This window comes from Taurulus bubalis (assembly GCF_910589615.1).
Source record: "Taurulus bubalis genome assembly, chromosome: 8".
Lineage (NCBI taxonomy): Eukaryota > Metazoa > Chordata > Actinopteri > Perciformes > Cottidae > Taurulus > Taurulus bubalis.
Genome location: NC_136596.1, coordinates 10223468 through 10250872, shown reverse-complemented (window position 1 = coordinate 10250872; position 27405 = coordinate 10223468). Strand labels below are relative to the sequence as shown.

Sequence of the window (27405 nt, the reverse complement as noted above, 5' to 3'; positions counted from 1 at the left end):
GCAAGCTGATGCCCAGGCTATTTGACTTTGGTATGCATAATGGACAACCCCCTTTTGTGCTGCAGAACAAACTTGCCCATGTAAGTAAAATGAAAAACGACAAACAAACCAGCAGCAACCACTAACAGTCAGACCAAAACTTAATATAACAACCAGAGAAAAGCTGTCAGCATCAACCATGTATGTTAACAGCATTAGATGTTCTGAATAAAGAATATATCATGACACTCATGTTCACTGTGTCTCTTGTCAGGTGTATATTCCCTTGATTACTGCCCACCAGATGAAGATAACTGGTGCAGGTTACGAAAGCAGGGCAGTTTCTTCTCAGGGGGAAACCAGTGGAGAGGGAGAAGAGACGTGTTCAGAGAAGTCAAGTGAGCAACTCACGATTCGTGACGAGTTGCTCAACAGGATGTACAAATATCTGGGCATAGTCAAGTCAACTATCCAACGCCAGACACAAGGTTTGATTTATTTGAGAGACCAAAGACTTTTATTCAGGAATTTATTATTATTTGACATTCAAAAAACAAGTAAAGATTTAATTGAACTCTGCAGAATAATGAATTAATTAAGCTGTTGGAATTCCCCTCATGAACATCAGTTCACTTTAATATACTGCTCATGCTTGTTTTTAAAGACTCATTTCATCATAAACAGTACAATCTAAAAATCATCTTATTTGTCGCAGATGAGACTACACTGCACATCCCTGAGCTAGACCTGGTGCCGGAGGTGGATGTACTGCTATCTAATCCAGAGATGGTCGAAGAGTTGGAGCAGTGTGTGATGAACTGGAAGACTCAGATTACCATTGTCATTGAGTTGCAGCAAATCAAAAAGCCACAGGTTTGTGACTCTTACTACTCTTGAGTTTCAACCCACGCAGGCTTGTTGCTGGTCAGCATTCCTTAAACTTCCTTAAGAAATACAGACGTATGAGCTTTTTTCACCAGTATCATGTTGTTTGTGATTCCAAGGAACTTAAAACTGTTCACTTGCTCCACATCATATCCATTAATGTAGACATCGGTGCATGTCTTTGCCTCCTTCTTTTTATATTCATCAACCAGCTCCATTGTTTTATTGACATTTAGCAGTAGGTTATTCTCTGAGCACCTCTCTGCTAGATCGTTGATTGCCTCTCAAAGGTTGCAGAGGAATTGTCTGAAATATTACCAAGAAATGATAATCCTATCAGCTCAAAATATTTGTGTTCTATTTAGAAGACATCAATCAGAATATGCATTGTGATATCCAAAGGCCAATGTGAAACATTCCGTTTTAATTTTCCTCCAGGGCCCTGGCCCTTTGGCAGAGATAGCTTTTTGGCAGGAGCGTGCATCAATACTGATGGGTCTGAGTGAGCAACTCAAACAACCCAAAGTCTGCAAGATCTTGGAGGTGATGACCAAGGCAGATACAGGCATTGTTCAGACCCTGGAAGGAACAGTTGCTGAACTCATTAAATACCGTGTGGAGGCAAATGATAATTTATGCCTCCTCGGCACAATGGAAAGACACTTCATGGTGAGCTGCATTTTTTACAATTCATAATTGCAAAATATTCTTTACATGACATATTTTTTCCTCTGACAAGAGGTTACAAAAACACTCTTGCCAAGAATCTGAATTGTGACAACAGAATTATTTTTGCTATCCTCACCTTCACTTCATTGTTTGTTGTAGAATCTGGGTACTGGAGCAAATTTTAATGTGCTCCTGGAGAACATCCCTCCTTTGATGATCAGCCTGCAGATTGTGTGGATGATCTCTTGCCACTACAACACAAATGAGTGTATGGTCCCTCTGATGGAGCGTATCGCCTGGCAGCTGTGTGAACGTGTGACTCAAGTAATTGATGTCCAAACGATATTCAAGTATGTGTGGATATATTTCAATTTGACATTGGAGGCTTAGGGCTTAGCGAAAGTTTAAGTTTAAGTATGTTTTATAATGTCAATATTGGTCAGTAGTCAGTCAGATTCCTTTATTTGAATTAGTTGTTTTGTGGTTGCAGTATAGCTTGTGTATAGCAATGTGCTGTGCTTTGGACAGAGATGATAGAGAAGTGGCCAAATCCAAGGTGCATGATGCTAAGCAGGTCCTGGACCAGTGGAAGTCATCCTACTTCCAGGTGCGTGCTGAAATTGAAGAATCCGGCAGGATTCCACGCTGGGAATTTGACCGTAAGAGACTGTTTGAGAGGTCTGATTACATGGCTTCCGTCTGCCAGGACTATCACAATGTTTTGCAGGTCTGTATACATAAACACCATGAATACTAGCCTCTCACTCTACTAAACGAATGTATTAAAAGCAACTCAGGTTTTTGAAAGAGTTCTTCCTGATTTGTGTTGTACAGACTTTGGAGGAGTTCTATAATAACTTTGGTCCGGAGCTAAAATGTGTAACCGGTGACCCAAAACGCATTCAGGAAGTTTTGTGCACAGTGGATAATCTGATTTTGCCTATTGAAGACGTGAGTTTTAATCCTTTCAACATCGGCAAGATGAGTAGCTGGAAAATAATCATTCAAGACTTCAACACTATGGTTCAGGTGAGTTTTGGACATCTGAAATACAGAAGTTGCGAAAATATAAGTTCTTGTCTATTAGAGCATTTTAATTAAAGGGACAATTTGCCACCTTTTAATGTGGATGTCCAAGCAGTGCTAGCTGTGCCTTTTTAAGTACCAGGGTGCATTGCACGTGAGTGGCGAGTTCACTACGTCAGATAAATGAACAAAATAAACACACAAAATTTCAATGAAGGACAAATTCTTACACCTAAATAGAAAAATACAACAGTGTCCTAAAGAAAGTCTCCAGCACACTTCTGTCCGAGTGAGTCGTACAACTTTTATGTATAGTTACCCATACACAACTCGCTCTCTCTGGGTTGTCGTGGGCGACAGCATCCAACAAAAACTGCCCATGCTGTCATTACAGCATCAGATGGCAATTTGAGCAAAGGCACCACCAGTCGAATGTTTGCCCTCAGCTGCTAAAGTTCTTGTGGGTTCCCGCTGGCCATATCCGCTCTGGTGCAGCTGCAACCTCAATATATATCAGTCAGCCAAAGCACTTTAGAATTGACACTGTAAAAAAAACATCATCCATAACATTCACTGCACTCATATTTTGGGATGCCAATTTTGCTTATGGAAACGTGACAGATGCCAAGAGAACAAATACGTTTTAGTGCGGCATTGCGCCCCACAGCTACCACAGCTAGAACATTAGTAACGACTGCAGGTGGTATTCACACTATATACTTCACCAATAAGGTTGGACATTGGCAAATGTTCCCTTTAAGCATGGTTGTATCAATGCACTTGTCGTTTTGCACAAATACAATTGCATCATTTTCTTTGTGCTGTAAACCTCAGTTATCAAGCTGATGCACTTCTCACATGTGTCTGCTCAGGCTATCGAGGGAGAGGCCATCGACTTCATTGACCAGTCTTTTAAGACACTGCGCTCTTCAGCTGCTGCCTTTGACATGCTCCTGAAATTCAAAAACATCCGCTCCAAAGAGGCCATCAACAACCATTTGATGATCAAGTTTAATGACATCCTGGCTCAGTATTGCAAAGAGGTACTGTACTGTGAAATCAAGAAAAGTTGCTGGGTGATATTTGACTTTGCAGTTAAATTAGAGTAAAATGATATGACGATGTTAGCTCAATAGATCAATATCATGTCTCTTGATGAGGAATAGTGGAGTTTGAATGTACTCCCAATGTACGCAGCTTCATGATTCAACACTGTTGTAAAAATAAATATGTACAACTAAACAATATTAAATGTTTTGCTGCTGTGCCAGTTTATTAGTGGATATTTGAATAGAGTGATGGTCTGCTATAAGCACTTTTTGAGAATTTCCCCCCCAAAAAATTGTAGGTGGACCGCATCAGTGAAATATTTGAGGCAAACAAGGACAATCCACCATTAAATAGGAATGAGCCTCCTGTGGCAGGAGCCATCAGATGGGCTAAATCTCTTTTCCACCGCATCAAACACACCATCCTTCCATTTCTGGAAGTGCCAGAGATGCTGGAGAGTGAACAATTTAAAACGGTGAGTTATTTCTCTCTTGCACAGCTGTAAAAGGTTATTGTAAATATTAAATTGTTTAGACAACATAATTTTATTGAAAGCCTTTTTGTGACTTGCACTGCATTCTGCTCAGGCCAAGGACAAGTACACGGCATTGTCAATGCAGATCAGGAACTATGAGGTGAAGAAGTACGAGGACTGGCTGGTCAAGACAGAATGCAACTTGCCATTGCAAATGAAAAGAAATCTGTTGGCCATGATTCCTAGTAAAAACCAAATCCAGGCAGAACTGGTATATATCTCTCTATTTACTTTTTAACTGTTCCTCCATATTGTGCAAAATGCATGGTTATGGTTATTCATTTGTTTTGATTTGTCTCATTTTAAGGATGTCCCTCCAACTGAAAACAGGCTACAGATGGGTTTGCAATACATTGTGAACTTTGCTCCAGAGGTCAAGGAAATCATTTCGGAGACAAAGCACCTTGTGTCACTTGGCTACTGTGTGCCCTACCTGGCTCAAAATGTTGCTTTACAAGAGCAGAAATTCATCAGGTAATTATAATTACCACACACTGAGTACCAAACCACAGAATCACAGATTGATGCAATCTCCGACCTGACTTTTTTCAACCTTGGTTTTAGGCATGTATATGATCTGAAGAATGTTGTCAACTGCTACCACTCTGTAATGGACAACCTCAGTGAGGCACACTTCATCATGCTGGCTCAACAGATCAAAGCGGTCAAAACAGACATTTATTTTGGATGCAAAAGACTCAACTGGAATTCTTTGGGTATGGTATATACAGAGGCTTAAATACCTGTTTAGACTGATTAATGCACACTTCTGTGTCTGTAAAATTGAAATAAAATAATATGTGTTTGGTTTTAGGCATCCCCGACTTCATCAATCGAGGACTTCAGGCTGTCTCTAAGTTTGAGTTAGTTGTCAATCAGGTTCAGAAGAATGAGAGGGACATTGAGTCAAAGTTGCAATCAATGGTGATGGCCAACTTACTGAAATATCAGGTCCCAGACAAATCAAACGACTTACCAAGTAGGCTATTATGTATGGGATATCTTCATTTTAATATAAGACTGAACTTATTTTCATTGACTTAATTGCATGGTTTTTCAAGGTGTCAAGGAGTTCTGTGAACGTATTGAGCGAGAGTGGACCAAGAGTGTGAATTTGCTGAGTAGGAAGTATGCAGACATTGGACCGCTCATCACTAAGATTGAACATTTGATCACGGGAACCAGCAGTGGCAAAGCCATAAGTATGGCAGATTATTACATACATTGGGAACGCAAAGTGCTAGACTCCCTTATAAAGATGGTGCTTAGGTAATTACATCATTTAAAGTGTAATAATCACTACTCCTTTGAAATACAGTACAGTATGTTGCAACCACTGTCACATCCCTCTGGTTGACTTTCACATTTAGGAACCTCCAGGCCTTCAACGCGTTGCTGAGGGGAAGTGTCGCTCTTTTCCAAATTGATGTCATCCTGTCTGCCCCTAAGATTATTTTGCAGCCCCAAAGTAAGGAGATCCACTGGCTGATCCTGCACTGTATCAAATCCTGTGTAGAGAGCACCAAGGTAGGATCATCATGATTTTTCTAAGTACTACCAATATTATTTCTGAAGATGGGACCTAATTCTGTCCATACTGTTGTGTTTCAGAAATTTGTGCGCTGGATGCATGGGACCTGCATTGAGTGCCCTCCCCAACGTGTGGGTGGGGAAGATGAGGTGGTGATATTTAGTTTCTTCAGTGACTTGTGGCAGCATCCTCAGATAAACGAGATTGCCATGACAGCGTCCCAGAACATAGAGCGGCTGCTCATCTCTGTGGATCAGTATATTGTCCACTGGAAATGCTACCGGACCCTTTGGGAAAAGAACAAAAGCATCTTCAATGAAAGATTTGCTGCGAGAAAACCATCCTGTGTCATGTATGACGATAAGCTGCAGGTCCTTTCTCATATCAACCAAGAGGTGATGCTGGAGCCTCTGTTTAAGAATGAGCACATCATCCATCTAAACTTGGAGCCTCTGGCTCACACGTTGCAGGAGGCTGCTGAGTCCTGCATCAGTCTACTAGGCAGTCTGCTCAACAAGCCTGCCAAAGTGGATCTCTTAAGCTTGAGAGATGATTTCATGGTATTGAATCATGCTCCACTGTATCATATGTTTTATAGTACATTTTCTTCGATCTTTATGTGTGATTTATACTTATGGTTACTTTATGCAACAGCAACTCTCTGAAAAGCTGAAACAAAACCCGGACACTTTTGATGACCTGAAGTCTGTCCTTGGCACCATATCAGACATCAGGGACATGTCATTAGATGTGGAGATGAGATTCAGTGATATTCAGGAAAGATACAGAACACTGGCCATGTACAAAGTGGAGGTACTGTTTGTTTATTGTTTAATTATTGCCCATTGAAAGCACAAGTTGATACTGTTTTCCTTGTTGAATGTATTGTGTTCTGTTTTCCTTGTGTAGGTCGGAGAGGATGAACTGGAGCTGGTGGCCAACATTGACCAGATGTGGAATAACCTGTTTGCAGAATCCAGACAGGTGGATCGAAGTCTGAAAGGTGTCAAGAAATCATTTACTCAGGTAAGACATCAAACTCACAATCTGCTGAAACATAAAATTAAAAGTACGGTTTTTGGAAATGTATATTTACATTCTCTTTCTATCCTCACCCTTACACTCAAAGACTACAACGGAGAATATTGAGGCGTTTAAGCAGGATTTGTATATCTTTACTGAAAGTTTCAACATGCGTGGTCCTGGAGCTGTGGGAGATGATTTAGAGAAAGGTACTTAAACCCTGCCTTCAGTTGTTATATCCAGAGCAATACTATATGGTGTTACATTTCGAAATGTAGTGGAGGAACCAATCTCTCTCATTTCTTTCTTTGCAGGACTGAGTGTTATGGAATCATATGAGGCAGACCTTGCCAAGATAGTGGCAGGACGGCAGGAGCTAGCTAATGCTGAGAAGCTATTGGAACTACCGGTCACTGTGTACCCAGGGGTTGTCAGCATACAGAAGGACATGAAGGGCTTGAGACAGATATATGGCGTCTATAAAGCTCAGAAGGTCTGAAGTGGTGGCATATTGGGACCCTTTACATATCATTTTGGTCAACATGGTTTTTCAAGTATTTCAAGTGTTTGTGCTTACATCTTTTAGGACGCAAAGACAGAGTGGTCTCAGACATTGTGGGTGGATTTAAACATCCAGCTGCTACAGGATGGGGTCGACGGTTTCATCAAAAGCTTGAGGCAGCTGCCCAAAGATGTGCGGGCATTACCTGTGGCCTTCTTCCTAGAAGGACGCATGAAGGAGTTCAGAGATTCTCTGCCTCTTCTGCTGGACCTGAAAAATGGGGCCCTCAGAGACAGGTCAGTCTACAGATTGACACCAGAACCTAACTGGAATAAATCTGACACCCAAAACATGAGAGTAGGGTATGAAATATTTAAATTGTATGTTGTCCAGGATATATACATATGATGGTTATGACAACATGAAATGAACATGTGATTTTATATTTTCTGGCCACAGACACTGGAAGGAACTGATGGAAAGGACCGGCACTAGCTTTGAGATGAACCCTGACACCTTCACTCTGGAGAATATGTTTGCGATGGAGTTGCACAAATATGCAAATGACATAGGTGACATTGTCACCTCTGCTGTAAAAGAGCTCAGTATTGAAAAGGCATGCAGGATTTATCTCTATTTGGAGTCAGAGATCAGTTGAATCAGTTTACCAGTGAAATCCCAAATACTTGCTTGGATTGTGTAACATAAAACATTTGTTTGTGCGTGTTTCCAGGGAGTGAAGGAGGTAGTTGATACCTGGGAAAACATGAAGTTCAGTGTGCTGCCCTATTTTAAAGGCACCCAGGACCGTGGTTTTATTCTGGGCGCAGTGGACGAGATCCTGCTGAATGTGGACAACGATGCCATGAACTTACAGAGCATGGCAGGCAGTCGCTTTGTTGGCCCTTTCCTTGGCCCCATACAACAATGGGAAAAAGACCTGTCTCTTATCAGTGAGACTATAGAGGTCAGTGAGAGCATCTCCCATCACACGTAAGCCAATCCATAACATCTTTGCTGAAAAAATAATCCTTGCACAGGTATTGTTGCTAGTACAACGAAAATGGATGTACCTGGAAAGCATTTTCATCGGCGGAGACATTTCCTCGCAGTTACCAGAGGAAGCCAAGAAATTTGATAACATTGACAAAAAGTTTAAAGAAGTAAGTTTGGCAAAGATATTAGTCTTATTAAAGCAAAGTACTCTGTTACTGGACATTTCACAATAATATCTTGTTCTTCTTTTTTTTTTTAAGATAATGAATGACACAGTGAGGGCTCCAAACATTAAGCGGTGTTGCCTGGTTCCCAACCGGCTAACAGACCTGCAGGCCCTGAGTAATGGTCTGGAGAGGTGCCAGAAGAGTCTAAATGACTACCTGGACTCCAAGCGGAATGCATTTCCCCGCTTCTTCTTCATCTCTGATGATGAACTGCTCAGCATTCTGGGGAGTAATGACCCTGTCTGTGTCCAGGAGCACATGATCAAGGTATCACACCACTACAGACAAAATCTGAGGGACAGATAAGACATACAGCATTATTCTTCAAAGTAGAAATGGGGAGGATAACTGCTTGCCATTTGTGTGAAACTTTTTCCTCGATATGTTTCTTTTCTTTGTTCCACAAGATGTATGACAACATAGCATCTCTGAGGTTTGATGTGGAAAGCAATGGGGAGACAGTAGCTGGGGCCATGGTGTCTGCTGAGGGTGAGGTGATGGAGCTGAGGAAGCCCATCCCGGTGGAGGGCAGGGTGGAGGAGTGGATGATCGCAATTCTACTGGAGATGAGGAGGACGAATAGACTTATCACCAAGGAAGCAATCTTCTACTACTGTAAAGACAGGAGCAGGTGTGTACATATTACATGCAATTTTGCTAGTGCCTGTGAGCCGCAGTAAATGTGTTATTCCCTTTTCTCAAAGGGTGGATTGGATGTTGCTGTACCAGGGCATGGTGGTGCTAGCAGCAAATCAAGTGTGGTGGACCTGGGAGGTAGAGGATATCTTTAAAAATGTGAAAAAAGGAGAGAAGCTCGCACTGAAGAACTATGCTAAGAAAATGCACAAGCAGATTGATGAGCTGGTGAAGCGCATTACTCAACCAATGAAGACAAATGACAGACGGAAGATAAACACTGTGCTTATCATCGATGTCCATGCAAGAGACATTATAGACAACTTTGTACTTAACAGGTAAACTTAACCTCAGTTTTAATATTTTTCAAAGACATGATCTTGTTTTTTAACTTAAATACCTAAAGAAATGTTTAATGTAATTATTTTTTCAGTATAATGGACGCACAAGAGTTTGAGTGGGAAAGCCAACTCAGATTCTACTGGGTCCGGGAACATGACAACCTATTTGTCCGTCAGTGCAGTGCTACGTTCTCTTACGGCTATGAGTACATGGGGTTGAACGGTCGGTTGGTTATCACCCCACTGACAGACCGTATCTACCTCACCATCACACAGGTTTAAGAAGCTTTGCACATTTTGTATCAACCACACCCAAGCAGAAACATGTACATTGTTCTGTCAGATTGTTTTGACAACATGATACCTGTATGTTGGTGTGATGTGATACAGGCTCTCTCCATGTACCTGGGTGGAGCTCCTGCTGGACCAGCTGGTACAGGAAAGACAGAGTCCACCAAGGATCTGGCGAAGGCGCTAGGACTGCTCTGTGTGGTTACTAACTGCGGCGAGGGCATGGACTACATGGTAAGAAGCCAACAGCTACTGAAAAATATCTTAGCACCGTAAACCAGCCTATTTAAGTAGGATAAATAAATATCCTAATTTATAAAAACAGATACGTACATTGTTTGGGACTCCAACATAAAACATAGTCCCAAAATGTGCCACCACACGAGGGTGTCTGTAATCATCAGGCATGTCTGCTGTTTATGGTATGTTCATGCACTTCTATGCACATGCTGGTAAAATACAGTGTATAGTACACACAACTGTATACAAATTGTTTCTTGCTGCCAATGTGCTCACTCTGTTGCACTCTCTGCTGGACAAAGTAGCCAGTGTCTATTCTTTATTTGTCACTAGCTTTTTTTCCTTGAATTCCTTTCCTCTCTGTGCGCAGGCTATGGGTAAGATCTTCTCTGGCCTTGCCCAGTGTGGAGCGTGGGGCTGCTTTGATGAGTTCAATCGAATTGATGCCTCCGTGTTGTCAGTGATCTCCTCCCAAATCCAGACAATCCGCAATGCTCTCATTCTGCAGCTTAAAAGGTTTCATGTAAGTCTGTTGTAGTTTAGCATAACCAGTAAAGAAAACATTGAAAATAATTCCAGTTTTCATAATAATTCATTGATATATCACAAAGAAAGTTATTTTGCCAAAACACAGAACAGTTAATGACCATTATTGCCCTAAACCTGCTCCCTTTCACTATGAACATCAGTTTGAGGGGCAAGACATCAGCCTGGACAGCCGCATGGGGATTTTCATCACCATGAACCCAGGGTATGCAGGACGCACAGAGCTGCCAGAATCAGTCAAAGCCCTCTTCAGGCCTGTGGTGGTCATTGTGCCTGACCTGCAGCAGATTTGTGAGATCATGCTCTTCTCTGAGGGCTTTTTAATGGCCAAGGTGAGCAACACACAGACAAAGCACAAATTACATTGCTACTATTTAGCTGATACTCTCAACCTGAGCAATGTATAATGAACACACCATTCATATAAAAGATTATTGTACAAGATGTATTAGTTATTTCAGGTCATTTAGAAATGCAAGGATAATTTATACATAAATACTTGAAAATGTTCTGAGATTTGTTGGAGGTTAGAAAGAAAACATTTTTGTCTAAACATTGAAAAATCCCAAACTGCACTGCTTGCAGCTACAAGTGTCAATTTCTTATAAAAGATTTCATCTTGACCGATTTTAATTAATTCAGGTGCTGGCAAAGAAGATGACAGTACTGTATAAGCTGGCACGTGAGCAGCTGTCAAAGCAGTCTCATTATGACTTTGGCCTGCGAGCTCTGAAGTCTGTCCTGGTGATGGCAGGAGAGCTAAAGAGAGGCTCGCCGGACCTCAGTGAGGTAGAGACACAACTAAATGTTTCCTGTTTCATTTTCACATAGGAAATAGAAAACTTCTCATGTTTGCTTACATTCAATATGGAACTAGGGAGTTATTTATGTGTGATCCCTTAAGTATAGAGTAAAGCCTGATTGCTCTTTGGAGTTTTAGATGAGGTATTTTTAGTGTCTACCGAGTATTTTGTATCAAGTAATGTTGCAGATGCCACAGAGAATATGAAAAAGCAATACTTCTGGTATTATCATAATTACTACTTATAGGTTTTATTTGAAGCAGGGGCTGCAGTTTGGCTTAAAAACTAACTCTGGTATCATTTCAACCCATATTGAAAAATACAACACTGTTTTTTCCATCTTTCCTCTCCTCAGGATGTGGTGTTGATGCGTGCTCTGAGGGACATGAACCTGCCAAAATTTGTATTTGAGGACGTGCCCTTGTTCCTCGGGCTGATCTCAGATCTGTTCCCTGGGCTAGACTGCCCTCGTGTTCGCTATCCCAGCTTAAATGATGCTGTGGAAGAGATCCTGCAAGAGAACCGATATGTCATGCTGCCTAACCAGGTGTCCCATCTGGGTCTTAGATTAGATTTTTTTAAGATACAGGCTTTCCTACACAACTTAAATATTGTTTAATTACTGTAGCAAAGATGTAGTTACTGTTTAGATGTTGACATATCCCATCATTTATGCTGTCTGTGATTTCAGGTGGATAAAGTGGTGCAGATGTATGAGACGATGATGACAAGACACACTATCATGGTTGTGGGCCCAACAGGTGGAGGGAAATCAGTTGTGATCAGCACATTATGTCAAGCTCAGACCAGGTCAGTTTACATCACTTAAATTTGCACCACCTTCCTGATCTTTTGTGCGCACAATAGTCATCTTTATTTGATCTCATCATCAGATTGGGCTTTCAAACCAAGCTGTATCCCCTGAACCCTAAAGCCATGAGTGTCATTGAACTTTACGGTATTCTTGACCCTGACACTCGAGACTGGACTGATGGGATCTTATCCAACATCTTCCGTGACATTAACAAGCCTACTGACAAAAAAGAGCGGAGGTGAAAAAAAACAAAAAAACCTGAAGGAGACATTTCATCATTCAGTTGACATTGAGTAGATGTGCATATGCCATTGATGTCATTCATTCATTCATACAACATGGCTCACAGGTACATCCTGTTCGATGGGGATGTGGATGCTCTGTGGGTCGAGAATATGAACTCAGTGATGGATGACAACAAGCTCCTCACTCTAGCCAATGGAGAACGGATCCGTTTACAGAATCATTGTGCCATGCTGTTTGAGGTTTGTCTGAATTTCAAGATGGCTGTGAGCAGAATACCTTTCCCTTCACCTGCAAAGCAACTTTCAGAGCAATAATGTAAAGAACCTTCACCATCACAGGTTGGAGATCTGCAGTATGCTTCCCCTGCTACTGTTTCCCGCTGTGGGATGGTTTTTGTTGACCCCAAAAACCTGAGATACACCCCACACTGGCAGAGATGGGTCATCAACAGACCTGACAGGGTATGAGAACAAATATAAACACTATATGATAACTGTACTTGCTTTTAATTGACTAATATCTCAACACTGTTTTCTTTTCTTTCTAGGAACAAGAAGTGCTCAACGAACTGTTTGAGAAATATGTGCACAGCTCTATTGAGATGATTGTGGATGGTATCGTGGATGGCAAACAGGGCCAGAAACTGAAGACTGTTGTCCCTCAGACAGATCTAAACATGGTAGGTTAATCCCATCTATCTCAAATGTACGCCGGTACCAGTTTTGTTGTATTCATGCATGCAGATTAATATAGTCCCGATTCAGACTGCTTGGACGAATTATGCATGTGTTGGTTGTGCTTTCAGGTGACTCAGCTTTGCTTGACACTGGATGCGCTGCTTGAGAGTGAGAGCAGCAGTGCTGAAGTCCTCGAGTGTTACTTCCTGGAAGCACTGTACTGCTCATTGGGGGCCACATTGCTGGAGAGTGGTAGGATCAAGTTTGATGAGTTAACCAAAAGACTTTCCAACTTAACTGCAGTGCATGATGAGAAATCCCTGGCTGGACCCGGTGAGATCCCAGGTAAAAAGAAAGAATTTGTACTTTCATTTGTATGAAATTAGCACGCATTGCCGAGATTATGCATTTTTTTCTATTTACACACCTTTTGTGGTTGACATTTAATATTATGTACTAGAGGACAGGGTTGTAATATATTATTGTATATAACATGAGATTGTTAATCATTACAAATACTTAAAAAAATGGATGAACAGGATTGCTTTATGGTTTTATATTGAATAAATGAATATCATGAAAACAAACACAGTTTTACTTTTGGACAATTTAATTCTCTGTATGAATAAGTTCAAGTGCCTTTTATTTGTGTCTGCATCCAAACAGGATACCTCCCGACTCTGTATGATTTTCATTTTGATGGAACACAAAATAAGTGGGTTCCATGGAGTTCTCTAGTCACCAAATATATCCACAACCCTGAGATGAAGTTTGCTGATATTTTAGGTAAAGGTCAATTCTGTGAGCTATTAGGCAGGGACGAATCAAGTGTCCCACATAAATATTTATTTAAATCTTTTGGCCCTCCTGAGTTCCTTCTTCCACTTTGATTTTCTTTATCATCCATCTTTTGTTTTAGTGCCAACTATTGACACGACAAGAGCCAGCTGGATCCTGGAACAGATGGTGAAGATAAAGAGGCCTGTGCTTCTGGTCGGAGAGTCTGGCACCTCCAAGACTGCCACCATTCATAACTTCCTGAAGAACCTCAATGCAGATACACGGGTAAGTTTACCACACACATTTTATGTCATGTTATGATATTCTTTACATGTGTTCCCTTCTGTTTCTAGATTACTCTGATCATCAACTTCTCATCCAGAACAACTTCAATGGACCTGCAGAGGAACTTGGAGGCCAATGTGGAGAAAAGGACCAAAGAGATATATGGGCCTCCTATGGGGAAAAGACTGCTGGTCTTTATGGATGACATGAATATGCCGAAGGTATCTACTCCAAACTGTCAACAAAGTATTGAATCTCATTCACTGGGACAGAGCTTGAATGTTTGATATTATTGCAATATACTGTATGCTCGTCCAGGTGGATATATACGGCACACAGCAGCCCATCGCACTTCTGAAGCTGTTATTGGACCGAGGAGGCATTTATGACAGAGGAAAGGATCTTAACTACAAAATCCTCAAGGACCTTGGTTTTATTGCTGCCATGGGAAAGGCAGGAGGTGGGAGAAATGAGGTAGATCCCCGCTTCATCTCCATCTTCAGTGTCTTTAGCATCGCCTTCCCTGCAGTGGACTCCCTTCACCTTATATATGCTTCCATTATCAAAGGCCACACCAGAGTGAGTATCTCTTTCCCACATAAATCAATACACATCAGAAACTCAATCATTTAAATTTAGTTAACTTGGTCAAATATTCTAGGCATTTGAAGACGCCATACAGAAGGTTTGTGATAAAGTCACCTCCTGCACACTGGAACTGTACAACAACATCATCAAAGATTTGCCACCCACCCCCTCCAAGTTCCACTACATCTTCAACCTGAGGGACCTGTCAAGAGTCTACAATGGACTGACCCTCACCAAATCGGACAGGTCTGATCTGGCACATTCACTCCAATAACACATTAACAAAGACTTTGTTTATGTTTTTAAATGTATTTACTTTACCTGATTACGCTCTTACAGGATTTTGACTGTCACCCAATTTGTGCGAGTCTGGAGGAATGAGTGCCTGAGAATCTTTCATGACAGACTCATTGATGAAACTGACAAAGCCTTGGTAATACTTATTATTAATAGTAGTTGATATTTACTGTATATTCGCCTTTGTATTGACTGTAGGGACAAATACAATATGTTTATTGTTACTCCAACTGTAACTACAAAATGTATGCTCTTTTATAGTGTTGTATTTTACCTTAAAAATGTGCCCAATGTGTTTGGCCACCAGCTCCAAGGCCACTTAAAAAACTTGATTGAGGAGCATTTCAAGTCAGACGTGGAGGCAGTCATGAGGGACCCAATTCTTTTTGGAGACTACAGGACAGCCCTAAGTGAGACTGAACCAAGGGTCTATGAGGACATACAGGACTATGATGCATCAAAAGCCCTATTTCAGGTATTTATCAAGTTATCAACTGTGTTGTTAATCGCTCAGTCTAATATACATTTTGGCACGTTATTGTATAATACGACCAATTGTTACAATTATTTACTCTCACATACTGAGATGCCACTGTGTTTTTGCATTCTGCAGGAAATTCAAGAGGAATACAATGAGAGCAATTCGGGGAGGAACCTCGTACTGTTTGATGATGCTCTGGATCATCTGACCCGTGTGCACCGCATCATCCGCATTGAACGTGGCCATGCACTGCTTGTCGGCGTAGGGGGCTCTGGCAAGCAGTCCCTCACCAAGCTCGCTGCCTTCACTGCCGGCTGTGAGGTTGTAAAACACAAGAACCAAGATGGTTTTGTTAAAGGGCAAATTATTCTCAATGATGAACAAATGTCAAGATTTCTTAAAGATCAAAGTCACATATGAAACAATTACATTTAAGGCACAGTAAATATACGTTTTATTAAAATGTTCACTACTAGACACCACACGTGTTATGCCAAGGAATAGGGAAATGTATATATGACACAAGATAAAGAATATTTCCTGTTACTGCCGTAAGAATGTGGCATCTTATTGAAGCATTGGAACAAGATGATTTGGAATATAGTTTATAAGTGACACTGTCTTCCAATGTGGAAACAGGATTCTTCTAACTTAAAAGCTAAAGGCTGAATTATTATGGAAAATGAGGGTGAGAGAGGTAAAGCAGCATTGAATTATACCTTCTTGAAAAGGGGTTCTTAACTCTGATTTCTATGATGTAAAACATCACACAGAGAAATATTCTCCATCATCTAGTAATGCAATCTTCTTTTTCCAGGTGTTCGAGATAACACTTAGCAGAGGATACAGTGAGTCAAACTTCCGTGATGACCTGAAAGCCTTGTACTTGAAGCTTGGGATTGAAAATAAGAAGACAGTGTTCCTCTTTACTGATACCCATGTTGCTGAGGAAGGCTTCTTAGAACTCATTAACAACATGCTCACCTCAGGTTGGATATCACACTAACCTCCTGGCACACACTACATTTATTTTTCCTAAATGCCACAGCTGTAGTACTGATCATACTCTCTCTAGGGATTGTTCCTGCATTGTTCCCTGACGATGAGAGGGAGTCAGTTCTCAACCAGCTTCGTGAGGAAGCTCTTACGATGGGAGCAGGTCCCTCGAAAGAGAGTGTGTGGCAGTACTTTGTCAACAAGAGCGCCAACAATCTACACATTGTATTAGCCATGTCTCCAGTAGGTGACACCCTCAGGACACGCTGCAGGAACTTCCCAGGTGAAATGCGATGTTAGGCATCACTTGATTCTGTTATCATTTTTGAGTTTATTTCACTAACTGTGTACTTTTCTCTCAGGACTGATGAACAACACTGTGATAGACTGGTTCTTGCCATGGCCTCCACAGGCGTTACTCGCAGTCGCTCAGTCTTTCCTTGGTGTGTAATTACACACATTTATATATTTTTTTAAATATATAATGAAACGTTTATTATGGGGGTTTTCTTTACTTTATTTAACTATAATGATACCTCCAGTATTATAGTATCCCTAAATCTAGATTTTCTTTTTTGTCTTTTTTTCCCCCAACAGGTGAAAGTCCAATGATTCCTGAGGCACACTCTGCAGCAGTGATAGCTCATGTGTGTATGGTCCATAGCTCTGTGGGTGACTACAGCAAGCTATTCCAGCAGAAACTCAGACGTTGCAATTATGTTACTCCAAAGAACTACTTGGACTTCATCAGCACTTATTCTAGCCTCTTGGAGGAAAAGGACCAATATATTCTAGGTGAGAAGATGAAACACACTATGAAGTCTGTACCTCTGTGTGAAGGTTTAGACTGGTGCCACCGGGCTACTGTGCATTGATTATTTGAAAAACTTTGTTTTACTAACTTCTCTCTTGTTCCAGCTCAGTGCAAGCATCTAGCGGGAGGTTTGGATAAACTGAAGGATGCTAGTGTGCAGCTGGTTGAGCTGAATGTTAGGCTAGCGGAGCAGAAGGTGGTCCTTGCTGAAAAGTCCACAGCCTGTGAAGCCCTGCTGAATGAGATTGGCACAAACACGACTGTAGGTCAGTGAGTACCTGCATCTCTTAACTCAGGGTTAGGATAAACACAGTGTACTCTAAGCTTCCAAAGCAAAACACAACATTTACAATAATCTTATCAATAATGTTTTTTTTCCTAGCTGAGGAGAAAAAGACTCTGGCAGAAGACAAAGCCAAAGAAATTGAAGTGCAGAACAAAGTAATAGCTGTGGAGAAGAAAGAGGCTGAAAGTTCTCTGACTGAGGCCCTGCCGGCATTAGAGGCAGCCCGCGACGCCCTGAAAGACCTGGACAAATCTGATGTCACAGAGATCCGGTAAACTCTCCTCCTTACTCATTCTGTTGTTAAAAAAGCTGACGATGATTTATCAGAATGAATGAATAAACAGGGACTAAACCTCTGTAAATTAAATGTCAGCCCAAAACGTACTGTATGTGGTGTTGCTTAATATTCTACAATGTTTAATCGGGCACCAATTAATCATCATGGAAACTTAACACTTGCATGCCTGACCAAAAAGCAAATCTTGTAATCCGTTAATCAAAACTCTCACTCTATCTGCATTTTTTTGGCTGGTTCATTGTGCAGATCCTTTGCCAAGCCTCCCAAACAGGTGCAGGTGGTTTGTGAGTGCATCCTGGTGATGCGTGGCTACAAGGAGATCAATTGGCAGTCAGCCAAGGGAATGATGTCAGAGATTAACTTCCTGCGCTCGCTGACAGAAATGGACTGTGATTCCATAAATAATAACCAAGTCAGGATTGTCAAAGGTAAGTGAGCTTCATGATCAATGAATAATACAAATAATGGTAATACCCATTTACTGTGTATGATAGTGGCATTTCCATTTGCCAAGTATCCAGTTGTTTTCTTTTCAAATACTTAGGCTACCTCAAGGAACTCCATACAAGCTTTGAGGAGATGCAAGCCATAAGTAAGGCCGGTTCAGGATTGCTCAAGTTTGTCGAGGCTATCATGGGTTACTGTGAGATTGCAAGGGAGATAAAACCCAAGAGAGAGAAGGTAATGTAAAGTTTGTACATGCTAACATCATGCTCTATAAGTAGCAACACGGATTGAACCGGCTTATTTCCAATTTGTTTTTAGGTTGCGCGCCTAGAGAAGAACTTCTTTCAGAGTAAAAAGGAGCTGGAACGCATTCAGAGTGAGCTTAACAAGATCCAGAAGGAGTTGCACGCTCTTGGAGAGAAGTACCAAGCTGCTATTGAGGAGAAACAGCTGCTACAGGATGAGGCTGAGCTCATGGAGAGAAGGCTGATAGCTGCTGACAAACTCATCTCTGGGTTGAGCTCTGAGAATGAACGGTGAGGCTGTAAAACATAAAACGCTTGAAGTCACAACACAAAACCTAACCAACCTTGCAGAGAGTTGCTTATTTGATTCTTTTGAATTGCCTTTTCTTTATTCACATTTTCTCTTTACTACTCCCTCTTTCAACTATCCCGCTCAGATGGACACAAGATTTGGAGGGGTTGAAGCAGCGTCGAGTACGTCTCCTGGGTGACTGCCTGATATCTGCTGCTTTCCTGAGCTATGTGGGGGCCTTCAGTTGGGACTTCAGGAATGAAATGGTTTACCAAGTATGGGTTAAGAATGTGCAGGATAGAGGAATCCCCTTGAGCCAGCCTTTCAAAGTGGAAAGCCTTCTGACTGATGAGGTAGAAATCAGCAGGTGAGAAAGAGTGTGTTCTCACTACAGATTATACAAGTTTCACCTTGATAGGAATAGGATTTTGATTAGGTGTTTGTTTTACTTGTGTGGATCTGTCTTTATTTTGGCTGCACACTGACTATAGGGCTAACAATGTGTCCAATAAACCCTATGTTATAGATGGGGCTCTGAGGGTTTGCCTCCAGATGAACTCTCGGTGCAGAATGGAATCCTCACAAGCAGGGGGAGCCGTTTTGCCATGTGTATTGACCCACAACAGCAAGCACTCAACTGGATTAAGAAGAAGGAAGAAAACAATAACCTCAAGGTACAAGATATTTCATTCCTTTACAGGATTTGTTTCATAACGGCTCACAAGTCCCAGAATGACTGCTGAGTTAGCTCCCCACCGGTGACAGCCCCAGAATCAGCACTTTGAAACAGGTGCTGATTTATTTTTTTGTTCCTGCCGGTGGGGCTCAAAACAGTGGAATGCCCAAAATAAACATTTTACAATAATAATAGCCTTCATTACGTTTTGCGGTACAGATTTGGATACATTTCAGAACCATAGCTAATTAACAGTGACAACTGACACACACACACACACACACACACACAACATATTTACAGGGATTGGTGATCAGAAGTTTAATGAACGATGCACAACATGAAAGATCAATCAGTGCCACAAATTTATTTAGTAAAAAGCCTCACATGAACATCAATCATAGACCGAGCGCAGAGTCCAACAGAATCCGACACCAGCGCGGCTGTGAGACACCGCTGCTATAGTAGCCTACACACATAAAGAACGCAACATATTAGTATAGGCTAGAAGGGACAGCCTATTAACAAGCCAAACAAGATGTAAGAGGCTATCTATTGTTACACGTGTTACTCAGAAAGCATACAAGTGCACCCTGTCAAATACAGTCAACCATCAACACAACAGCCCACACAGCCACTAAATATAAAAAATGTGATTAATATTTGCTCACCATTGATGTAACCTCTTTAGAAGGAAAGTGTGATCTGTTTTACCACATGGGTTATGACCTTGATTGTACACTGACGCACAGGGTTTTCATCATGGGTGCTCAGGCACCCACTGAATCGGCAGCTATGCTTTCTAAAGAGTTACAAAATGCTGATATTGTCATCATCCTTTGCTTCCCCAGATCTCATCTTTCAATGATCCAGAATTCCTGAAGCAGCTAGAGATAGCCATTAAATATGGCTTCCCATTCCTTTTTCAAGATGTGGATGAGTACATTGATCCCGTGATTGACAATGTCCTGGAGAAGAACGTAAAAGGAGCAGAGGGCAGGCAGGTCCTCATGCTGGGTGACAAGGAGGTTGACTATGATCCCAACTTTAAACTGTACCTCAACACCAAACTTGCCAACCCCAAATACTCCCCATCAGTGTTTGGAAAAGCCATTGTCATTAATTATACTGGTAAGATTGTTTGCCATGGCAACCATGGCTTTGTCTGTAACATTTGAACAGCATGTTCTGAATGCTTTGTTTGTCTTTGTTCATTTATTGTATCTATATTACATTTAGTGACTCTTAAGGGCCTGGAGGACCAGCTGCTGAGTGTTATCATGGGCTTTGAGAAGAAGGAGCTGGAGGAGCAGCGTGAGCATTTGATTCAAGAGACAAGCAACAATAAGAAGCTGCTGAAGAACCTTGGTGACTCCTTGCTCAGGGAGCTAGCCACATCTACAGGCAACATGTTGGATAACACAGAGCTGGTTTACACATTGGAGGAGACAAAGTCAAAAGCCAGTGAGGTCAGTTTGGCTACAGCAAGCACCAGTGAACTCATTGAATAAAAGCATTTTCACTGAAGTCATTAATCCTAGTTTTTCATTTATTTGATGTTGTGATCATCAGGTATTTGAGAAACTACAGTTGGCCGAGAAGACATCGGTGGACATTGATGAACTCAGAGACAGCTATCGGCCTGCTGCCAAGCGCGGTGCTATCCTGTTCTTCGTACTAACAGAGATGGCTCTGGTGAACAGCATGTACCAGTACTCTCTAGCCTCCTACCTGGAAGTGTTTAACTTTTCATTGCGCAGATCTCTCCCTGACACATCCTTGCTCAAAAGACTGAAGAACATCATGACAACTCTGACATACAGTGTTTATAACTATGGCTGCACAGGTACAATAATACATTGAATAATGGAATGGATGGAAAAGGATCGATATCTTAAGATAAAACGTAGTATTCATGATTACTTTGTGGTTAATATAACCTAAACTCACTGTGTATCCTTAGGTCTGTTTGAGAGACACAAGCTGCTCTTTTCCTTTAACATGACCATCAAGATTGAGCAGGCAGAAGGGAGGTCACCTCAGGAGGAGTTGGAGTTCTTTATCAAGGGTGAGAGTTGAACTCATCTAAAATGTTTAAGTAGATAATGTTAATCACAAACTCAGAAAAGAATGTGTATGCACACAATGTTCAAAGCACATCTTGTTTTTTTCCACCTTGCGTGTTAAGGTAATCTATCCCTGGAAAAGAGCACACGTGCAAAGCCATGTGACTGGCTTGCAGACCAGGGCTGGGAGGACATAGTGAAACTAGCAGAGCTCTTTCCTGAGCACTTTGGCTCTCTGCCGGATGATGTGGAGAAAAATACCACTGACTGGAAGTCTGTAAGTGACCACAGTGACAGAAATCACGATAGGCATGTTACTACCTAATCGATTGAGAGTTCATCCCTGATTTTTTTTCTGCTCAGTGGTATGACTTAGATGGACCAGAACAGGCTCAATACCCCATGAAATATGAGGAGAACCTGTCGGCCTTTCAGAAGCTGCTTTTGCTGCGCTGCTTCCGTGTTGATAGAATCTACAGAGCTGTGACTGACTACATCACTGTCATCATGGGCGAGAAGTGAGACTGTTTCTGGTGCAATATTGCAGTTAAAGAGATGAGTTTCTATGTGTTTTCTTGTGTTTCTGCTCAGATATGTGCAACCCCCTGTGATCAGCGTTGATGCAGTTTATGAACAGAGCACACCTTCCTCCCCCATTGTCTTCATCTTGAGTCCCGGCTCTGATCCGGCCACTGACCTCATGAAACTAGCCGAGAGGTCAGGCTTTGGAGAAAACAAGTTCAAGTTTCTTGCTATGGGCCAAGGCCAGGAGAAGGTATGGAATATTACTCTTACATATCACAGCTACGAAGCTTTAAGGGTGGTCACGTGGAATGAATTTGGGGAACAGGAAGTAGTCACACTAAGTCACAATAAAAAGACGGTGAGGGTAACTGTCTTCTAAACCTGTGATAAAGGTGGCACTGCAGTTGCTGGAGAAGGCGGAGTCCCGTGGTCATTGGTTGATGCTACAGAACTGCCACCTGCTTGTAAAGTGGCTGAAGGATCTGGAAAAGTCCTTAGAGAGGATCACCAAGCCCAACCCCAACTTCCGCTTGTGGGTCACCACCAACCCCATTCAGGATTTCCCCATTGGCATACTGCAAAAGTCTCTAAAGGTGAAACGCATTCTCTCTTTTTCTTCAGCAGTATTCTTTTTACCATTTTTTTTTTTTAGGGTCGCTAAAAAGATTTCTGTAAATAGCTGTTGAATTAGAATGTTTTTAGTATATATGTTGGGAATATGACATCGTTGCATTTCCAATACAGCTAGGTGATACTATTTTTAAATTGTACACACCCATAGGGGGTAGCCACATTCCATGAGCATGAAAGAGACCATTTTTCTTTTGTTAAGAAAAGCAAGTCTTGAAAGCTTAATATGAGACCAACTGGCTTGTTGAGACTGTTTTTTTGATGGTTAATATTTTACAATACTAACTACAATAATAATAGAGACCAAATTTCAAAATGGTCAGTGTGTTTACGTGTACTATTGTGTGCAGGTTGTAACAGAGCCTCCCAACGGTCTCAAGCTGAACATAAGGGCCACATACTCTAAAATCTCCACGGAGACCTTGATTTCATGCCCTCACCCTGCCTTCAGCAGCCTGGTATATGTGCTGGCCTTTTTCCACGCTGTGGTGCAAGAGAGACGCAAGTACGGCAAGATTGGTTGGAACGTCTCCTACGACTTCAATGATTCTGACTTCTTCGTAAGTGGCACGTGAGGAATTTTCACGATGTTTGAGTGATTTTTAGTCTCCATTTAAGTTGTATTTCACTTCACTTTTCAATGGTTTAACCATGATACTCTAATCAATATTTCAAGGTGTGTATGGAGATCCTGAAGACTTACCTGACAAAAGCTCACAACCAAGGAGAAAGCAATATTCCCTGGGGAAGTCTTAAATACCTTATTGGGGAGGTAAGGCTAAATTCATTGTGTTTTAATAGATTGTATATATATTATGTTGCAGGCTGATGCTGTACATTAGGCATGTCTGTATAATGTTCTGTAGGTGATGTATGGTGGGCGAGCCATAGATAGTTTTGACCGCAGGATCCTGACTGTCTACATGGATGAGTACCTTGGAGACTTCCTCTTCTACACCTTTCGGGAATTCCACTTCTTCAACAACAAGGACGTAGATTACAAGATCCCCTCAACTGGGCCCAAGAAAGTATATGTTGGTAAGTCAATATTTTAATCGCTTTACATTCTCGTACTTAAAAAAAAAACTTGCAATAGCTGGAATCGTGTCCGCACATGGATCCATCACATTTGAATGCATTCACACACACACACAACCTCATAAACTCTTGGCCTCCATGCCAACTTGCAGCCTCCCAGGGCGAAAACTGTGGCTGCCAGAGGGTGGGACATTTTGTTTACTGACCGACAGAGCGAGGTATAGAGCTGCTGGTCGGTGCTAAAAAGTACATTTTTACCCTGCTATCTGTTACAGATGCGATTGAGATGCTGCCACTGGTAAACATAGCAGAGGTATTGGGTCTTCATTCCAATGCAGAGATAGGATACTACACACAGGCAGCTAAAGACATGTGGACTCACCTAATAGACCTGCAGCCTCAGACAGGTATGATTTGGCATCTTTCATCTATCTTGTCTTTTAATTGATTTCAACGGAAGAAATTGAAACGTTGCTTGCCCGCCTCGACATTGAGTTTGAGTTTTGAAGAGCATTCCTGGAAGTAATAATTACTTGTTTTCAGAAGGAGAAGCTGTTCCATACTGTTGAAGGGTGTTCACTCTCTTTGCCACCATGTTACCATGTGTTTCCTCTCTTATGGTCTTTTAACACTCTCATATGCCTCAGGTGAATCTGGTGGCAGCATCAGTAGGGAGGAGTTCATCAACCAGGTGGCCCAGGACATTCAGAACAAGCTTCCCAATTTATTTGACATGGATGTGATCTGTAAAAAGTTTGGGACTGACATTTCCCCGACCTCAGTGGTGCTGCTTCAAGAACTGGAGCGGTTCAACAAGCTTGTGGTCCGCATGCAGCGCTCTCTGGCTGAGCTGCAGAGGGTGAGAAGGAGGGCCGCAGGACAGCAACATATTGGGGAAACATAGATGGTGCGTCTTTGTGCTTCTCACAGGTTTACATTTGCTATGATTCTCTTGTGTCCCCTAGGCCTTGGCTGGTGAGGTGGGAATGAGCAGTGAGTTGGATGAGGTTGCTCGGGCACTTTTTAATGGTCACATTCCGTCCATTTGGAAGAAGTTGGCACCTGACACTCTTAAGTCCCTCGGCAACTGGATGAGCCACTTCAAGAGGCGTTATGAACAGTATATCTACTGGGTGAGGATGGACACACACTATCACAGATCCCCTCTTATATGTATATCGCTCTTTGTATTCTGGCATTAAAAAGTAGAGAAAGCAGCTTTATGTCTGATGTATCTGTGTATCTTGCGTCTACCAGGTGGATGAGGGAGAGCCAAAGGTTATCTGGCTATCAGGACTCCAAATCCCAGAGTCCTACCTGACTGCCATGGTCCAAGCTGCATGCAGGAAAAATGGTTGGCCTCTCGATCTTTCCACACTGTACACGCAGGTGACCCGGTATCGCAGTGATGATGAAGTCAGTGACAGACCTGGACAGGGTAAGGAAATAAAATTCCCCATTTGCAGCATAGTCAGTGATTAGTTATACATACTGATAGTGTTATCCCCTGCAGGCTGCTTTGTGTCCGGCCTGTATCTGGAGGGAGCGGACTGGGACACTGAGAAGGGCTGCCTGGTGAAGAGTAAACCAAAGGCTCTGGTGGTTGAACTCCCCATTCTCAAAGTCATCCCCATAGAGGCACACCGCCTGAGGTTACAGGTGTGGACCATAGGCACTACAGATCTCCATACAGATAATAATTTACTTCACTATTTCTGTGTTTTTCCTAACTGTCATGTGTATTTTGTACCACAGAATACGATAGGGACACCAGTGTACACCACATCTCTGCGGAGGAATGCAATGGGTGTGGGGTTGGTGTTTGAGGCAGACCTGTGCACCACTATGCACATCTCCCACTGGGTGCTCCAGGGAGTCTGCTTGTGCCTCAACGCTGACTAAAGAGCTGATTAGCTCGCTGTTGATTGACAATGTTGATTGATGGATTTCTGCTTTTTTAGAGAGATTGAAACAAAGTTGTTGTACCTCTGATTAACTCTTAACTCTTTCATAAGTTATGATAAAATATTGCACATATGTTTAAAAAATAAATTGATGGAGACATAAAAGAAAACTAGATGATTGACTCATTATCTACTCCATAGCTTTATTAATTTCTCACTAGATGGCAGCACACAACAGTACTGAACTCTTTACTCTGGGCAGTAGCTCCAGGGATTTCTCTTTGGTGTTACAGTGGGCAAAAGTACCATCAAGCTAGAGTGGGTCAGGATCTGACAGGCCTAAAAGTCTTCTATGTTTATTTTTTAAATGTTTGCGATTCAGTTCAATCACTTTTAATTTCATATTTAGGAACTCTGTTCATTCCTATAAATGACAGTAGATGCTGAATATTTCTGGTGAGGTGGTAAAAAGAACATAATCTGCTGCATCCAGTGGAAAATGTACCATTGACCAGAGGCTACTCAAGTTTTCCACTTTACCCAAGTAGCTTTTCAGCTGTTCTCTGCAGGATAGGTAGCATGCTTTACTGTAACATTTAAGGAACATATCTAGTGCAGCGCTAAGTAATCGAGGCTGCTGAAGTCAGCATGCCAAAGCAGCTGAAGTTAAGGTGAAGATCTGGCAGCTTGCGTGCAGTGAGGTCACAGAAACACAGAAATAAAAACCGTTTTAAGCCATATGGTGCAACATTCATCGTGTAGCCCGAGTTGTGCAAGTGCAGCTGTAATCAGTGATGTGCTGTTTCGATTAGACTTGGATTTATAGACTGAAATCAGTCTATAAGACAAATAACCAGCAACATAAAAATATTTGACATTTAAATTTAAGTCTCTTCCCTTAATAGTCCACATTCTCATATGAGATCAGTCATGCTTCTCTTAACTGCATTGTGTAGTCTTTAAGGCCCCCTCTGAAGGGCAGAGGGTAAAGGCTAGACAGGTGTCTTCTCAGCTTTAACTAGAGCGACTACCATAAAGAGTGGCGATGCGGACATGTTTATGACCAAACACAGGAGGGGAGGATTTGTGTTTCGCTGTTGAAAAGAGGGAAATCCTTTTTAATGAACCCACAATTCATATGATTGAGCAGCAGTAAATGCACCTACAATGCTGTGCTGCTGTTGGCACAGCAGAGGGGAAGGAAATTATGGAAGCAGGAAAGAAATAAGAAAACGCCAACCCAGACCTCAGACGTCGACATTATTTGGAGGGATTTACATTAACCCTTATTGCTCCAGTTCCTGTTGGCACTATTGTCATTGGAAAATGGTCCCGTAATAGGTGCCCTGAAACCAAAAAACACCTGACTCATCATTTTCCAACCCTCCACCAATCCCCAAATCCCAAACGGTTTCCATTTGTTGTGATTGAGAGCAGGTAGGCTTACTCAGTCCCATTCAAGTGCGTACACTGTTTGTCTTTCCACCTGTGGTATGCTGATTAGTGCCCATCTCAATGTCTGTGAGTGTCAAAGTGTGAACAAAATCTCTCATTAGCTGAGAACTTCACCAGTACTCGTATACAAAGCCAGTTTCAGGACTTGCAGCTCAGCCCATGATGGAGCCTGAGTGGTGTAGTTTCCCCCCCTCCCCAACCACAGAGAGCCATCTGGGGCCCCAGGTTTTGGTTGCAGTGCCAGGTGTTTAGTTTGGAGCAGGACCGCAGCCCTGTGGTCGCTGG

General features: G+C 41.9%; 1 protein-coding gene across 1 annotated transcript in view; it reads left to right on the top strand.

Annotated features, from left to right (window-relative positions):
- dnah10 (dynein axonemal heavy chain 10) overlaps positions 1–25663 on the top strand; it is a gene marked incomplete at both ends in the record, with an annotated part of 28415 nt that extends 2752 nt beyond the window's left edge. Inside the window, 75 exons of the mRNA XM_079222332.1 lie at positions 1–80; positions 254–467; positions 695–852; positions 1303–1533; positions 1693–1883; positions 2062–2260; positions 2368–2562; positions 3432–3602; positions 3908–4084; positions 4197–4355; positions 4452–4618; positions 4709–4860; positions 4959–5123; positions 5206–5413; positions 5515–5671; positions 5756–6235; positions 6330–6488; positions 6585–6701; positions 6805–6907; positions 7013–7191; positions 7285–7496; positions 7660–7816; positions 7934–8167; positions 8241–8363; positions 8457–8690; positions 8831–9054; positions 9128–9397; positions 9493–9676; positions 9791–9925; positions 10302–10454; positions 10621–10809; positions 11120–11266; positions 11636–11827; positions 11972–12090; positions 12174–12332; positions 12444–12579; positions 12679–12801; positions 12888–13019; positions 13146–13362; positions 13684–13803; positions 13937–14082; positions 14151–14303; positions 14401–14661; positions 14744–14916; positions 15010–15103; positions 15275–15442; positions 15581–15769; positions 16266–16437; positions 16524–16727; positions 16807–16887; positions 17042–17239; positions 17363–17524; positions 17641–17815; positions 18089–18270; positions 18387–18523; positions 18608–18825; positions 18972–19193; positions 19353–19500; positions 20354–20633; positions 20742–20971; positions 21075–21348; positions 21466–21570; positions 21691–21845; positions 21932–22086; positions 22160–22343; positions 22486–22686; positions 23074–23283; positions 23400–23495; positions 23590–23761; positions 24037–24168; positions 24409–24620; positions 24727–24894; positions 25019–25199; positions 25275–25420; positions 25517–25663. The exon at positions 1–80 is cut by the window's left edge and continues 36 nt beyond it. Of these exons, the coding sequence (XP_079078458.1) occupies positions 1–80; positions 254–467; positions 695–852; positions 1303–1533; positions 1693–1883; positions 2062–2260; positions 2368–2562; positions 3432–3602; positions 3908–4084; positions 4197–4355; positions 4452–4618; positions 4709–4860; positions 4959–5123; positions 5206–5413; positions 5515–5671; positions 5756–6235; positions 6330–6488; positions 6585–6701; positions 6805–6907; positions 7013–7191; positions 7285–7496; positions 7660–7816; positions 7934–8167; positions 8241–8363; positions 8457–8690; positions 8831–9054; positions 9128–9397; positions 9493–9676; positions 9791–9925; positions 10302–10454; positions 10621–10809; positions 11120–11266; positions 11636–11827; positions 11972–12090; positions 12174–12332; positions 12444–12579; positions 12679–12801; positions 12888–13019; positions 13146–13362; positions 13684–13803; positions 13937–14082; positions 14151–14303; positions 14401–14661; positions 14744–14916; positions 15010–15103; positions 15275–15442; positions 15581–15769; positions 16266–16437; positions 16524–16727; positions 16807–16887; positions 17042–17239; positions 17363–17524; positions 17641–17815; positions 18089–18270; positions 18387–18523; positions 18608–18825; positions 18972–19193; positions 19353–19500; positions 20354–20633; positions 20742–20971; positions 21075–21348; positions 21466–21570; positions 21691–21845; positions 21932–22086; positions 22160–22343; positions 22486–22686; positions 23074–23283; positions 23400–23495; positions 23590–23761; positions 24037–24168; positions 24409–24620; positions 24727–24894; positions 25019–25199; positions 25275–25420; positions 25517–25663 (13253 nt within the window). The remainder of the gene's footprint in view (positions 81–253; positions 468–694; positions 853–1302; positions 1534–1692; positions 1884–2061; positions 2261–2367; positions 2563–3431; positions 3603–3907; positions 4085–4196; positions 4356–4451; positions 4619–4708; positions 4861–4958; positions 5124–5205; positions 5414–5514; positions 5672–5755; positions 6236–6329; positions 6489–6584; positions 6702–6804; positions 6908–7012; positions 7192–7284; positions 7497–7659; positions 7817–7933; positions 8168–8240; positions 8364–8456; positions 8691–8830; positions 9055–9127; positions 9398–9492; positions 9677–9790; positions 9926–10301; positions 10455–10620; positions 10810–11119; positions 11267–11635; positions 11828–11971; positions 12091–12173; positions 12333–12443; positions 12580–12678; positions 12802–12887; positions 13020–13145; positions 13363–13683; positions 13804–13936; positions 14083–14150; positions 14304–14400; positions 14662–14743; positions 14917–15009; positions 15104–15274; positions 15443–15580; positions 15770–16265; positions 16438–16523; positions 16728–16806; positions 16888–17041; positions 17240–17362; positions 17525–17640; positions 17816–18088; positions 18271–18386; positions 18524–18607; positions 18826–18971; positions 19194–19352; positions 19501–20353; positions 20634–20741; positions 20972–21074; positions 21349–21465; positions 21571–21690; positions 21846–21931; positions 22087–22159; positions 22344–22485; positions 22687–23073; positions 23284–23399; positions 23496–23589; positions 23762–24036; positions 24169–24408; positions 24621–24726; positions 24895–25018; positions 25200–25274; positions 25421–25516) is intronic.
- Between the last annotated feature and the right edge of the window lie 1742 nt (positions 25664–27405).